Here is a 14,555-nt window from a genome sequence, read left to right as displayed (position 1 = left end):
TAAATTCAATATCAAATAATGCACCCCGAAATTAATTTGCACATTATTCAAGTTAAATAGTACAAATTCAAATTGTGATTTAATTCTTTTTTTTTTTTCTGCAATTTTTCCATTTGAGCAATTTAGATTTAATAAATGATTCAAATTCAGTTTGTAATGACACATATTTTGGCTCATACCCTCCGGTCATTAACTCGCTTCACAATTGGAGAAACGTTTCCACACCGAAGACCTTGTCCACCCCACCACAGTAACGACAAGGCAAATAGGCGATGCAGTTATTTTGCAGAACACTGACAATACACTGTTAAAACCATCGACCACTGGCTATACCTACTGATCAGTTTTGATTCCTGCAGTGTGACCAGTGTTTGAGGTCTCTTCTCGTCACTTTAAATAACTTGCACACGTCAAATAAAGCAGATACTGGAGCTCACTTCCACACATTTCCATACGTGTACAATTTTAAAAAGATGCCGATAACTTGGGCCAAAATTTTAATAATATATAAAACAGACATAGCCAAATATCTTTAAAGGATGCGTTATTTAATTGGCAGGCGAGATTCTCATTCATTACATATTTCGAATCCTGCTCAATAAAAATGTTGGGAGTACTTAAGGTGAGAAGTCCCATCCTACTGCAACACCGGATGATTAATCAGTAAAGCTCCTTAATCCAGTTGGAAGTTTCAATGTCCACAGAGCAGGTGAGCGAAGTGTTTTTCATTTCTTTATTCAGTCTCTTATTTATACTTAAGAGTCCGCTGTTCACACCAGTTACAGACCATACAAAAGCCACAACAGCCTCAAGGTAGATGAGTGCTGTGATTACGGGTATTAGCAGCGTTTCAAAAAAGGTCAAAACCTGCATTTCAATCTTGCACCAAAACAAATTTAATGAAGCTAAATGCATTAGTATCCACAAGTATGTCCACAATCTTGTATGCTCTAAAAATCTAAAAACTAACATTTACACACAAAAAAATTGTGACCCATTTTTATATTACATTATAGAACCCATTGTATTATAATACAAAATATTGAGTAAATTTCAAACCTGTCAAATCTATTAAATGTACTTAAGAATTTGAGTAAATGTAAGCACAAAATTTACATTTAAATGGTTCTAAAAGACTACATTTACATTACAAAACAAATGTGCTACAACGCAATTACAGAAGCATGTTGTCCCAGGCTATTAAGAGAGATAAGCTCATTATATCAGCTCACTATCAAAGTATGAGGTGAGAATGTACAATAGTCGTCTTTTTTTTTTTTTGGCATTAAAGGAAATTTAAACTTACAGGAGATTATGAAAGAATTGAACTGTTAAATATTTTATACAGTCTAACTTTCAACCAGGTTTACTTGTGAAAGAGGTACATGAAAATGTCCAAGTTGTAACATCAGTGGGTTCAATTAAACTCTGTATGCATCTCAACAATGAACAGTGACACTGCGGAACTCTTAGCTCTGATGTTCACTTTGCCAGTTAAACATTCCCATGTTGAGTACCAGTAACTGAGCACATGCGTATTGTTTCAGTCTCTGAACCTTGGTTGAGAGGTTTCCAGGATCCAGTTCAAGCTTTACTTTTTGGAATACCTCAAAAATATATTGGAGCTTCTTGGAATCGAAAACATTGGTTAGTCCCAGAATATAGCAGCACTTTCTGCTCAGATCACCACGATTGCTGGGAACAGTCTTTCTTTCGCATTAGGTATATCTTCATCACCTGCTCTGCCAGCTCATCTTGTGGGTTGAAATCTGCATCAGCAGCATGCTGCAGATGTTGTAAAGAAACTGGTTAGAGTTTTCCACCCAGGCAATTGTGTATGAGCATACAGCAGTGGAATCTCATATATCAAAATAACCTCTAATATTGCAATCCAACATTAAAAACAGGAAAACGATGAAATGGCAGATTAAAGGTAGAATCGGTGGATGAATTTATGGTAACAGTTGTAAACAGAAGCAATCATTTTATTTCAATCTAGAAGGTAAGGTTGGGTTGAAGGAAAAAACAGCTGTGGAAGAAAATGCAGAAACTCCTCAGGAAGACAGAAGGAATAATATCAGAAGTTTGCAACTTATAAGGATACTATTGAATGATCCTTTAATATCTTGAATTAGCAATTGCAATATGCTTACACAAAGGCTAGGAAATATGAATGAGACTGGCAGAATTATAAATAAGGGCAGGACCGGAGGGTGTGTATATGAAAAATTTGAGTACTTTAAGTAGATGACTCATTTGTTCCCAATGTTGGTCTCCTGCGTCCCTTTTGATGAAGCCACAATGGTGCAGAGCTTATGCTGCAATTCCATGAACTAACACCTAAACAAGGGGTTGATAAACAGTGTTACCATTGGGAGTTGATTATCTGAGTTTGTGCTGCCTTCACAAAAACGCAAAACTGAATTGCTAATATTTACCTCCACTCCACCCCTCTCCTTTTCACTCCTTCTCTTCTTCTCTTCTCTCCCAGAGGGGTATTGGTGCTGAGAAAGAGATTTAAAAAATAAAACAATAAATTAGAAGAGAATGGAAACTTTCCCATGAGCAAAAAATAGTCATGTCAGTATGTCGTCCAAACTGTCAAAAAACGTATCATAGTATATTATGTCATTGAAAATGTCATAAAAAAGTCACTACAGTTTGTCGTCCAAAATGTCAAAAAAGTATATTCCATCCAAAATGTCATAAAAATTCATACTGCAGTATGTCGTCAAAAACAATGAAAAGGTATATTATTTTGACCAAAATATCAAAAAAATGTCATACGTTGTAGAAAATGTCAAATAAATAAATATAGTATGTTCTCCAAAATGTCATTAAAACTCATACTATGAGTATTGTATGTCGTCAAATATATCAAGAAGAATGTCATACTATAGTATGCCGTCTAATTTGTGAAAAAAAAAACAACATTATACTATAGTATGTCGTCCAAAATGTCATAAAAAAATTATACTATAGTACATCATCGAATATGTCATGAAAATGGCACTATTTTATGTCGTCCAAAATGTCAAAACAAATTCACACTATAATATGTTGTCAAAAATGTTAACAAAATTTCATACTATATAGTATGTCGTCCAAAATGTCATAAAAACGTTATTCTCTAGTATGTCGTCAAAAACATCATGAAAAAGTCATACTATAGTATGTCCTCGAAAACGTAAAAAAAAAATATATCATGTTCTTCAAAATGTCACAAAAACTCATACTATAGTATGTTGTCAAAAATGTCAAAAACAATTTTATACAATAGTATGCCGTCTAATTTGTGGAAAAAAATGACAGTCCAAAATGTCATGAAAATATCATAAAATATTATAGTTTAGTATGTTCTCCAAAATATCGTAAAAACGTCATAATATAGTATCTGGTCCAAAATATCAGAAAAATATCTTGGTATAGCATGTGGTCCAAAATGTGTAAAAAAAAAAAATGTCATAGTGGAGTCTTGTCCTTAATGTCCTGAAAATGTAATAATATGGTTTCCTATTGACCATGCTCACCAGGATAAACTTAGCATTTTTTTTTTTATTCTTTATACTTGGGCAACCTACAAACATAAGGGATCACTGATAAATATCACTGATAGATAGCAGTATTTCTGTAACATGGATTTTATGCTACATACCCACAGTCCCATATCGCTCTGTTCGAAGTCACCAGACTCAACTCCAGTGTTGTATATATTAAAATTACTTTTCTTTTTTTATTTATAAATGAATGGAGTCTGGTGGCTTCGAGCAGAATTTACAAGAAATGTTAATAATATTTTACAAATGTAATGTGTTGGTTAAAAACTCATTTCTTTTTACGAAATGAACTTAAACAATCGACGTAAATTTCCTTCAAAATGAATGGTTTGATTTTATGCATTTACTTTGGTTGATCCACCTCAAACAATCACTCGGGTGACATTAGGAAATCTTTTTGATGCAATCTAACTTTCTATTTTTGTGATTTTTTTTTTTTTTTTTTTACTAGGCCACTCAATTCTTTTTTAGACCGCACTCCAGAAAGAACAAAAAAACATCCCACTTTTCTTTTTTTCTCAGGTTCTTTCCTCGCAGTTAAAGCTTTGTCTCGGCAGGACGATCCCCACGACACCCATCATCACTGGAGAACTTCCTCCCGGGCTTTATTGCGATCATAATCCACCCCACAGCCTTTTGTACTGCAGATCACCTTTGTCTCACCACACAACAAGCCAACTCTGCACAAAAAAAAACCCCAACAAAACAAAAAAACCCACAACTGTAGGGCTGCATTATTTAGCAAGAGCTCCAGTCACAAAGGAGCCGTGAATCACAACTTGCTCATGCTGTGGGTTTAAATCCCGAGACACTTTCTCACATGTCTGAGGATGCAGACATTGACTAGAGAAGCTTTGTGTTCCCTCAGAAATGTTTCCATCACAGAGGAGCGCGAGTCAGAGTGTGTACTCACCATTCACATCCTTCACTTCTCATCTAAATAGTTCTAAGATGTTTTTTTGGCACCACACTGTGAGAACACGCTTCTCTGGCTAAACAAACGCTTTTTTTTTTTGTTGCTTTTTTTTCAATTTCAAACATCCGAGTCAAACATGGCAAGAGCCTCACTCGGGTTTCGCAGTTGAAATACAACCAATAGTGTACAACAAACACACACACACACACACACACACACACACACCAGATCTATGTCATTTCTTCCATTCACACCATTACAGTTGCATCGGTCCATCAGGTAAGGGATTCAAAAACACCGATAATAACACTGAAGGTCACAGACGAACACTGGGCTGATCTCTCCGACACACACACACACTCCTCTGTTGTCTCGACAGCAAATCGAACTCAGATAACATCCTTGTTTGCCTTTAAAGAAGTTTATTTACATGTCCATATATAGCAAGGTTCATGATGCAATTGTGAAAATACCGGTCTGTCTGTCTATATGTGCCCTAACAAATACAATAGAAAAACACATGTAATGGTGAATGTTGAAGGTGAAGATGACGCAGCAGAGGCCATGTCCTGAAACTGGAGAGTACCTGTTTGTTTAAACTGACTTTAGTTTTTTTTTTTTTTTTGTTTGAGGTTGGTTTTCCTAAAACATCTTCAGCATAAGTTCGTCTTTGTTCTTCTGTAGGGAAAGAAAAAAAAAAAAAAAGAAGGTGAAAGAACAAAGACGATCGGAGTCTCAGGACGCTTCAGAGGAAACCAAGCCCTGTTCTGTCATGTATGCACTGGAGATGATACAATCATGTTGCTGCTGAAACTTAAGAGAAAAGGAAGAAACAAAAACAAAAACAAAAAAAATAGCTGGAGCCTCACAGCACACCATGCCGCCATCTGCCACGCATCTGCTGCCCCGAGGAGCAGCCTCGTGCTGTGGACTGAGCTGGACCAGACCGGGCCAAACCGGGCCAAGCTGACTCAGGCTTGGACTTCGTACACAGCACAGAATATGGACCGTATTTTTCCATTCAGAGTTTTCCACCCCTCCCAGAACCCTGCCCACGCTTTCTCAGTCCCACGCCTCCGTTTTTCTCTTCCCTCTCCGCTCAATGCGATCCAACTGGTTTGCGAAAAATTCAAAAGGCTAAAAAAATATTTTTTTTGTTGTTGCTAATTTCTTGTTCACTACAGAGGTTTTGTTTTGTTAAAGGAAAAGGACAAAAAAAGGGAACAAAAATAAAAGTTCTTTGGAGGAATCCCACAATTGCGCAGCTATAGACTAACCAGCATTCTCAGAGCATTAAAATCAAAGTTTGTTTTATTCCAGAGATGTGACTTTGCGCCTCCTTGCTTCCCTTTCTCATTTCCTTTACAAACGTAAACAAAACACAAAAGTACAAGTTGAATGTCTCTTGCTTTCCATGTCACCGACGCTCTGTACAGTCATTGGTGCCGGAGGGAGCCTTGGCTCCGCCCCCTGATTATTAGTTGTTGTTGTTGTTGTTGTTGTTGTTTTTTCTAAACCAATCAAAGTTCAGTAGATGACTTCGTAGACTGTGGCTTTCTTGTCCCCGGAGCCCGTGACGATGAACTGGTCGTCAGGGGAGATGTCGCAGCTGAGAACTGACGAAGACTCCTTAGACTGAACAGAGAGAGGAAGTCAATGAATCCCAGTTTTTGTACAAACAATGGAACAGAAATTCTCCTGTTATTCAAGTCAAAACAGAATCTGTTTGTGTCCCAAAATAAACCTTTGATATTAAAACAAGATAAAAAAAAAATATTTTTTTAAAAAGCAGAGAATGAAAAATCCTGGAAATGTTTAAACTTTGACAAGTACATTTTTAGCCAGGCCAGAGATCAAGGTTTCTCATCACGTCACCACATTTCATTGTTATTTTTAAACAAAGAAAAGCTTCTCGGTTGCAGCCTGTTCTGCAGAGAGCTCGGTGTTTGATGGTCTACCTGGAATATGCTCGATCCGTAGGGTGTCCGCCACGCATTCAGGAGGTTATCTTTTCCCGTGCTCACGAACCATTTACCTACAGGACAAAACACACACGGCCATCAGCAGATAAAGCCTCAGGGGAGGCGAGAGACGGACAAGCCCGAGCGCAGCCGCTGCTTTTCTGAGGAAGTGAAGGGGTGAACGGGACGGGAGCGTTTCTGAAATCATGAGGAGCAGAAGATTTTCGTTCTGCTTCCCGCTGATTAAACACCCTCGGGTGCGGTGATGTAACCAAACCATCAATCTAGTCCGTGTGTACCTGTGACGTGTGTGCGCGTGTGTGCGCGTGTGTGTGTGTGCGTGTGTGTGTGTGTGCGTGTGTGTGTGTGTGTGTGTGTGCGTGTGTGTGTGTGTGTGTGTGTGTGTACCGCAGTAGGCGAACTTGAGGGAGAGGACGCAGCTCTCGTGGAGGTGCAGCTGGTACTTGTCGGGTTTGGAGACGTGCAGTACTTCCACGTTACTGCTCTCCATTCCCACAGCTAGCCACTCGCCTGTCGGACAGTAGCCCAGGGAGAAGATCTGGAGATGGTGGGGGAAGGAAACGGTGCAGAGACGAGAGATGGAAAGGGTTAATGATTAGCAGGCTGATGGACTGCAGAAATATTGTTAATGCATGTGACTCGTGTGTGTGTGTGTGTGTGTGTGTGTGTGTGTGTGTGTGTGTGTGTGTGTGTGTGTGTGCGCGCGTACCTGCGAGGTGAAGTCGTGTTGCTGCAGCTGGCGTCCCTCTCGGAGGTCCCAGCAGCGGACCGTGTTGTCGAGCCCTCCGGTCCAGAGCTTGGTGCCGTCGTTGGAGATGTCGATGCAGCTCGCTCCGTCTGTGTGGCCCTGGAACTGCCTGCAGGAGGAGACACACGGAAGCTTCTGAGACGTAAACACAGATCTCTCTAGTTGCTCCGTCTCCTGTCAATTGCTTTTCTCATTCCCAGCTTCTCGCTTTCTCTGGAGGTGGCCTCCGGGCATGTTTCTATAAAAATAGTCTCCTTTGAATCATTTGAGATTAATATGTTTTGTTTTTGTTTTGTTTTTTCCCCATAAAGAAAAGCCTGGTTAGAACTTCTTATAGTTGCATCCATACCTCCTCCCGACACAAAAAATAAATAAAAAATAAAATAATAATCCAGAGTGGCTTCTAAACTAGTCGTGATGCCACAAATCCTTCACACCTCAAGACTCAAGAGAAACGTTGCACGGCCAGCTGTGGAGTTGAACATCGTCTTCCAGTGTCAAACCATGAACATAAACCTCCAACATCCAAGAGATGTAACAATGTTCAAAACACAATTCTGAGTGGAGGGGGACACTAATGAACTATATAGGTGGTCAGCACAGCCAACAACTACTGACAAGTATGCAAGTGCTGCAGTGATTTATTTAAATTTTTTTAATCAATTTGTCCTACTTCACCCAGTGACTTAATCTCGTTTAAGTACAAGATGACAATCAACACAGACTTGATCCCGACTTAATTTTGGCTTGAAAACAAAAAAGGTTGTCAGCCCTAACATTCAAATCACAGACTTATAAAGATGTATTTTCTATTGTTCATTTGATAACACTTTAAGTCCCCATTAAGCATGCTGAATAAATGCATTCAATTGTTCATTGCGCAGCATAATGTAGTGGGAAGCAGATATACATGTTTCTTAATGTATTCATCACCTACATTCATTACAACTTCTCCTGTGGGCATATATATATGTAGAGGAAAGTGTCTACACAGGCTGAATGATAAAATAGTTTAAAAAGTGTTATAACAGAGGTTTTAATACTGTAAACTGACAAACATTTCAAATGTATTTGTAATCCGATTAAAACACTAAATATGGGAACTGACTGACAGCACGGACGGTTCTGAAATTTTCCCCATTTCTTCTGTGGGCTCTTCCCTCTCTTCTCGTTTCCCCCCCCTCCACGCCCTCTCTCCTCTCCCAACTTACCTGAAAATAATCTATCTATGCATCTGCTCTCCTCATCTGTCTGGAGGAAACTAGTTTAGACAGATGCGTCCGCTTCCCTCTTCTCTTACCTGACCAGCGTCTGGTTGTGAAGGTCCCAGACGACGATGTTGCCGTCGCTGCAGCAGGAGAAGCAGACCTTGTTGTCGGGCGAGATGGCCAGGGCGTAGCAGGCGGGGGCGGACGACGTCAGCTCCGCCTTGATGCGCGGAGTCGGCGTGGCCAAATCCCAGATTGACAGCGTGCTGGCCTCCCCACCAACAATTAAGGTGCGTCCATCGGAGAGCAGCTTGCAGGAGCGGATGTAGTTATCCCTGTTCTGATTGGACACAGTAAAATGACAAATGCAATTATACAAATATATACATATATATATATATATATATATATATATAGATTGTAGTACAGTGAAACTGACAACAATGGGATACAAATATAAAGTTAATCGTACTGCTGGAGCATAATCACAGCAATAAATAAAGACGCTGGAGGATTTGGCTTGAAGGACGACAACAGGAAGGTGATTCATCATCCAAAGTGTATTTTTATGGGAAAAACAGGAGCATCACTTTTGGTAGTAAAGCAGCCTTATTAGACACAAGATGGACAACAGACTTTAAATACGAGCCTGCAAACATCCATCTAACCCCCTCCTCCTCCGTCAAGTCTCACCAGACAGTCCAGCTGGGCCATTGGGCTCTTGCTTCCCGGCTGGCTGATGTCCCACACCTTGACGCAGCCCTTGCCTCCGGTGTAGACGTGGCGCGTCGAGGTGCTGATGGTGACGGCGCACACCACCTCTCCGTGGTTCAGGGTGTGGATCTGGCGGGCGTGACGAGGGATTCCTGGACCCAGCAGAGCGTCGGGGGGAAAGGGCACCGGCTGCATCTGACCGTCTGCGCTCACATGGAACGAGTATGCCCTGAAGGGGAGACAAGAGGAAGACAACACACCTAATTAGACGGAAAAGGCAGCAGGGGACAAGCGAGGGCAAACTTTTTATTTGGTCTTTAAAATGAAGTGAGTAACTTTGATAAGTACCATTTAAAATGGCTACTTTACACATACATATGTCATTTGAAAGAAGACAAGTGCCTCAAAAAAAAAGTGCTCCATCTTTTTTTTTTTTTTTACATTTCCTGTAATCCTATGTGGGATGTGCCAGCTGTTTGGCAAAACAGAAGTAAAAGTTACTGAACAGTTAGGCTTTTTTTCCCCCTCATCCTGACTCATCTGCTTCGAACTGGTGATTTCTGCATTTGCTAGAAAAACTTTTGAAAGACCAAAATCTAGTGACTAAAGCCTAACATTTACTAAGGATGTCTGGATAATGGAAAAATATTGTATTGCACTGCTTTCGTCTGTTGAAGCTGCAAATATCACTGACGTCACATCATTTAAAATTGGCCATTCATCTACAGAAATAAGAAAAATACCTCGAGCAATAAAGTAGAGTTGAGGCAGGCACGTTACTAACAACAATTCTAAAAACATGTTCATATGCTTGAGGGATGAACTTACTTTAAAAATGTATGTATGAACACAGATTGTCTAATTTAAACAAAGGAGCCTTGGTGCTATTTTGACCTAACAACGTTCTGGAGGCTTAAAATTCCCCCCTCCCTCCTTTCCCCTGTCTACAAAATCTGTCATTGTTCGTCTTTTTTCTTCTCTTCTGGTGCTGAAGTTGAAACCTGAGGAGAAGCTTTTGAGTGCAGTTAATAGTGAGCAGGTGAAGATTTGAGTGATAGCAGGAGAGGAAGGGGAAACTCACGGTTTCCCAGAGGCAGCTGGCTGCAGGCTGGCAGGCAGCCCAGGGACCCTCATATGTGGGTGTGGAGACTCATAGCCCACCTGGAAGAGACAGAGATACCTTCACATAAGTAATACAAAAGAAAACAAAAAAAACACAAATAAAATACATGGTTCATAGAGAGCAGAGGAGACTCATTAAAATGGGTAATACAGAGACAGTATCAGCCGAAAGATCAGAATAAAATGAAATCATATAAAAGTAAAGAGACTTCTCAAGAGCCAAGGTCGTAGATTCTTAACGATAAATGCTAATGCCGCGGCTCTCCCTCAAAAACACTTCTCTTCCATACATAGCCTTCTATTTGCCCTCTGACAGGTTTTTATGCTGAGGTATTACACGTGACAGTGACACTGGAAAAGACAAATTATCTGCAGAGCGTGGAGCTCACCACAGGGGACCGGCCGTAGCCTGCAGCAGCTGCTGCTGCTGCTGCTGCTGCTGCAGCAGCTCCGTTCATCTGGGGGGAGACCAAGTGGAGCCCGGCGCCGTAGCCTGCCGCCCCGGGCATGTCTCCGTTCACCCCTGGAGGGGGCAGGCCGAAAGCGCCTGGAGGGTACGCTCCCTGCACCGCCAACGGGTTTCTCAGACTCAGAGCTGGGAGGGTATGAGGAGGGGAAGACAAGACAGCACAGGTAAATGGTTTTGAATTACTTAACTGAACAAATTATTGACTGAGGCGAACAACACATTGTGTCAGTTATTGGAGAGCTTTATATATAATTTCCGCATACTCCAGAATAAAGATTCACATCTTATTGAGGGGACTTCCTATGCAGAGCCTTTCAGTGTGTGAGGCAGCCGTGACTGACAGGCTGTGAACAAGCTGCAACAAAAGGCAGGACAACATCACTACTGCAGCACTAGACCACTACTGACCCCTGCTGGCCAATAGACCTTCCTGCACTCAGACAGTACATCCGTGTGCGCTCACATAAACGCCCTCCGTATGCGCATGTAGGTACATCCATGATTGTGTGTGCATGCATGCATGCATGCATAAATAATTGTGTGTGTGTGTGTGTGTGTGTGTGTGTGAGTGAGTGAGTGAGAGAGAGTGAGTAGCAACGGGTAACAGGTGATGTGAAAAAAAAATGAAAAAAAAGAAAGAGACATAGTGCAATAGATGGAGGCTCATTATAAAGCAGCTCACAGTCACAGTCCATCACCACTCCTAATCTTTCCATTTAAAAAGTCAGGCGCGCTGAATATTTTTGCCCACAGCTGCTTATTAAGTCCAGATGGTGGTCGATGGTGGGGAGCTGGTTGACATCCATACCAACTACTGCGGCCCAGTTTTGATAGAATCACTTCATGTGACAAAGCCGGTACAGGCTTAAAAACCCATCTCTGCAAATATGGATTGATAGTTTTTAATTGATCCTCAGCGTGCAGTGGAAGCTCGTGTTCCTGAGAGGACGGCTTTAGAAATCAGACTTTATGGTCTCCCGAGCAACGTGTCAAGAAACAACACAGAGTTTTTACAGTTTTTACCGAGGGGGTCGACACCAGGCTTCCCCGGGACAGGTCTGAACTGTGGGGGTCCACTTGGTCCTGGGGTGTTGGACTCCTGAGACATGGGGGTCCCTGGTTTCATGCCTGGAGTGCTGGACTTCTCTCTCTGGAAGAGTGTAGAATAAACAGAGATGAGATGAGGAGGGGATATATCTCAAATGAAAAGTGAAGTACAAAGACTGATTATAGAAGGGAACACTTAAATAACACAATGTAACTCCAAGTCAATCACACTTCTGGGAAATTTACCTGTCCAGTTAGGAAGCAACACTGATTGGGAATCAATTTCACCTGCTGTTGTGCAAATGGAACAGACAACAGGTGGAAATGAGGAAATTATCAAGACAACCCGTATAAAGGAACGGTTCTGCAGGTGGTGACCACAGACCATTTCTCTGTCCTTGTCCTTTCTGGCTGATTTCTTGGTCACGTTTGCATTTTGCCAGTGCCCTCACCACCAGAGGTAGCATGAGGCGGTGTCTACAGAAGTTGCTCAGGTAGCGCAGCTCATCCAGGATGGCACATCAATGCACGCTGTGGCAAAAAGGTTTGCTGTGTCTGTCAGCACAGTGTCAAGAGCACGGAGGAGATACCAGGAGACAGGCCGGTCCACCAGGAGACGTGGAGGGGGCCGTAGGAGGACAACAACCCAGCAGCAGGACCGCTATCTGCTCCTTTGTGCGAGGAGGAACAGGAGGAGCACTGCCAGAGCCCTACAAAATGACCTCCAGCAGGCCACTAATGTGCATGTTTCTGCTCAAACTGTCAGAAACAGACTCCATGAGGGTGGTACGAGGACCCGACGTCCACAAGTCGGGCCTGCGCTTACAGCCCAACACCGTGCAGGGCGATCAGCATTTGCCAGAGAACACCAAGATTGGCAGCTTCTCCATCGGCGCCCTGTGCTCTTCACGGATGAGAGCAGGTTCACACTGACCACATGTGACAGACGTGACAGAGTCTGGAGACGCCGTGGAGAACGTTCTGCTGCCTGCAACATCCTCCAGCAGGACCGGTTTGGCGGTGGGTCAGCGATGGTCTGGGGAGGCATTTCTTTGGAGGGCCGCACAGCCCTCCATGTGCTAGCCAGAGGTACCGGGATGAGATCCTCAGACCCATTGGAAGACCATATGCTGGTGCAGTGGGCCCTGGGTTCCTTCTGATGCATGACAATGCTCGGCCTCATGTGGCTGGAGTGTGTCAGCAGTTCCTGCATGATGAAGGCATCGATGCTACGGACCGGCCTGCCCGTTCCCCAGACCTGAATCCAATCCAGCACATCTGGGACATCGTGTCTCGTCCCGTCCACCGACGCCACGTCGCACCACAGACTGTCCAGGATTTGACTGATGCTTTGATCCAGTTCTGGGAGGAGATCCCTCAGGAGAACATCCGTGGTCTCATCAGGAGCATGCCCAGGCGTTGTAGGGAGTACATACAGGCATGTGGAGGCCACACACACACTACTGAGCCTCATTTTGACTTGTCTTGAGGAATTTCCACAGAAGTTGGATCAGCCTGTGATCTGATTTTTCCACTTTTATTGAGTATGATTCTGAATCCAGACCTCCATGGGATAATGATTTTGATTTCCATTGATCATTCTTGTTATTTTGTTCTCAACACATTCCACTATGTAATGAATAAAGATTTTCAACTGGAATATTTCATTCATTGAGATCTAGGATGTGTTGTTTAAGTGTTCTCTTTATTTTTTTGAGCAGTGTATATGGAGTTAAAATAATTTAATAGTGAGGGATGGCGCCAGTCAAGAAGAAAAAGAAGAATGACAAAGCAAAAAAAAAAGACAATAAAAATGAGTGAGGGCAGTTGGGACCTAAGGAGCACAGTGGGATGTCAGCAGACCGAATATGTGTGAGATGTTGAATATCTAAAATGACTCAGAAACTGAACAAAACAGCAGAATACAGTGTCCAGTCCTGCATTGACATTCATTATGTGTGATCTTGCTTTGATGTGCAGTTCCATGTGTAAAAGGTAAATGATGAAAATACTTGCTCTTTTGATGATTGTGTGAGGGCCAGGGAGCTAAATCAAATTTTTTTCATTATCTATATTACCTGTGGGGGCTCTTTGCCACGAGAGGGGGAGGTGGCACTGCTGGACGAGGCCAGGGAGGTGGGGCTGGCCTGTGGGGGGCCATCCTTACGTGATGGGGGCATCTTGTCCAAACCATTCTCCCTCGAAGAGTAGGACTGCACGCTGCGGGGGGACGATGGGTCCTGAATCAAGAAAAACACAGAAAAGGTTATTAAACAAGACAGAAATAAGAAATATATTTCTTACATCATTTATTTTATTATCGTCATGGTGACTTTAAAAGATGAGTAAGTATTTTTTTTTTTTTTTTTAGCTCTGAAACAAGTTCAGAGCGCTGCTGAAATCATTCTGTTGAAATACTCCTGCTGCCTTTGCTTGACTAAAGTGCTTCCCAGTATAAGTAGCGGGAGAGAAAATGCACATCCTCTGTCCTGTACATGCCAAAGTCTGCCTAAATCTGAAAGCACTTTGAGCTGACAAATCATGCATGTAACAAAAATCAAATCCTGGCACCAGAGGAGTTTTCACAACCCAACACAACAATGTAAAAGCTCACAGCAGCTGAGTATAGGCTCACTCATCTCATCATCTAATGTACACAGACACTTACTGCATTTGGATGCACGATATAAGAATTTTAAGAAAAAGCACACAGGTTGGACTATGTACTTTATATTTGCGTGTGTTGCTAAATGAGGGCAGGCAGAGGTAAAGGAGGACGGAGGGGGTTTATT

General features: G+C 42.2%; 1 protein-coding gene across 2 annotated transcripts in view; it reads right to left on the bottom strand.

Moving 5' to 3' along the window:
• Window positions 1-3,403: 3,403 nt before the first annotated feature.
• tle2a (TLE family member 2, transcriptional corepressor a) overlaps window positions 3,404-14,555 on the bottom strand; it is a 45,724-nt gene continuing 34,572 nt past the window's right edge. Inside the window, exons 11-20 of one of the 2 annotated variants that reach the window (XM_069150374.1) lie at window positions 13,842-14,003; window positions 11,740-11,866; window positions 10,637-10,842; window positions 10,207-10,286; window positions 9,105-9,354; window positions 8,504-8,751; window positions 7,165-7,312; window positions 6,843-6,993; window positions 6,432-6,508; window positions 3,404-6,108 (exon numbers count right to left, since the gene is read on the bottom strand). In XM_069150374.1, the coding sequence (XP_069006475.1) occupies window positions 6,001-6,108; window positions 6,432-6,508; window positions 6,843-6,993; window positions 7,165-7,312; window positions 8,504-8,751; window positions 9,105-9,354; window positions 10,207-10,286; window positions 10,637-10,842; window positions 11,740-11,866; window positions 13,842-14,003 (1,557 nt within the window). In that variant the 3' untranslated portion in view covers window positions 3,404-6,000. The remainder of the gene's footprint in view (window positions 6,109-6,431; window positions 6,509-6,842; window positions 6,994-7,164; window positions 7,313-8,503; window positions 8,752-9,104; window positions 9,355-10,206; window positions 10,287-10,636; window positions 10,843-11,739; window positions 11,867-13,841; window positions 14,004-14,555) is intronic. The other variant, XM_069150376.1, reaches the window with a different exon arrangement.

The sequence above is a fragment of the Embiotoca jacksoni genome, unplaced genomic scaffold (assembly GCF_022577435.1).
Source record: "Embiotoca jacksoni isolate LCO1_2020_lvr unplaced genomic scaffold, fEmbJac1.0.p SCAF_16, whole genome shotgun sequence".
Classification (NCBI taxonomy): domain Eukaryota; kingdom Metazoa; phylum Chordata; class Actinopteri; family Embiotocidae; genus Embiotoca; species Embiotoca jacksoni.
This window is presented reverse-complemented; position numbering and strand designations above follow the sequence as displayed.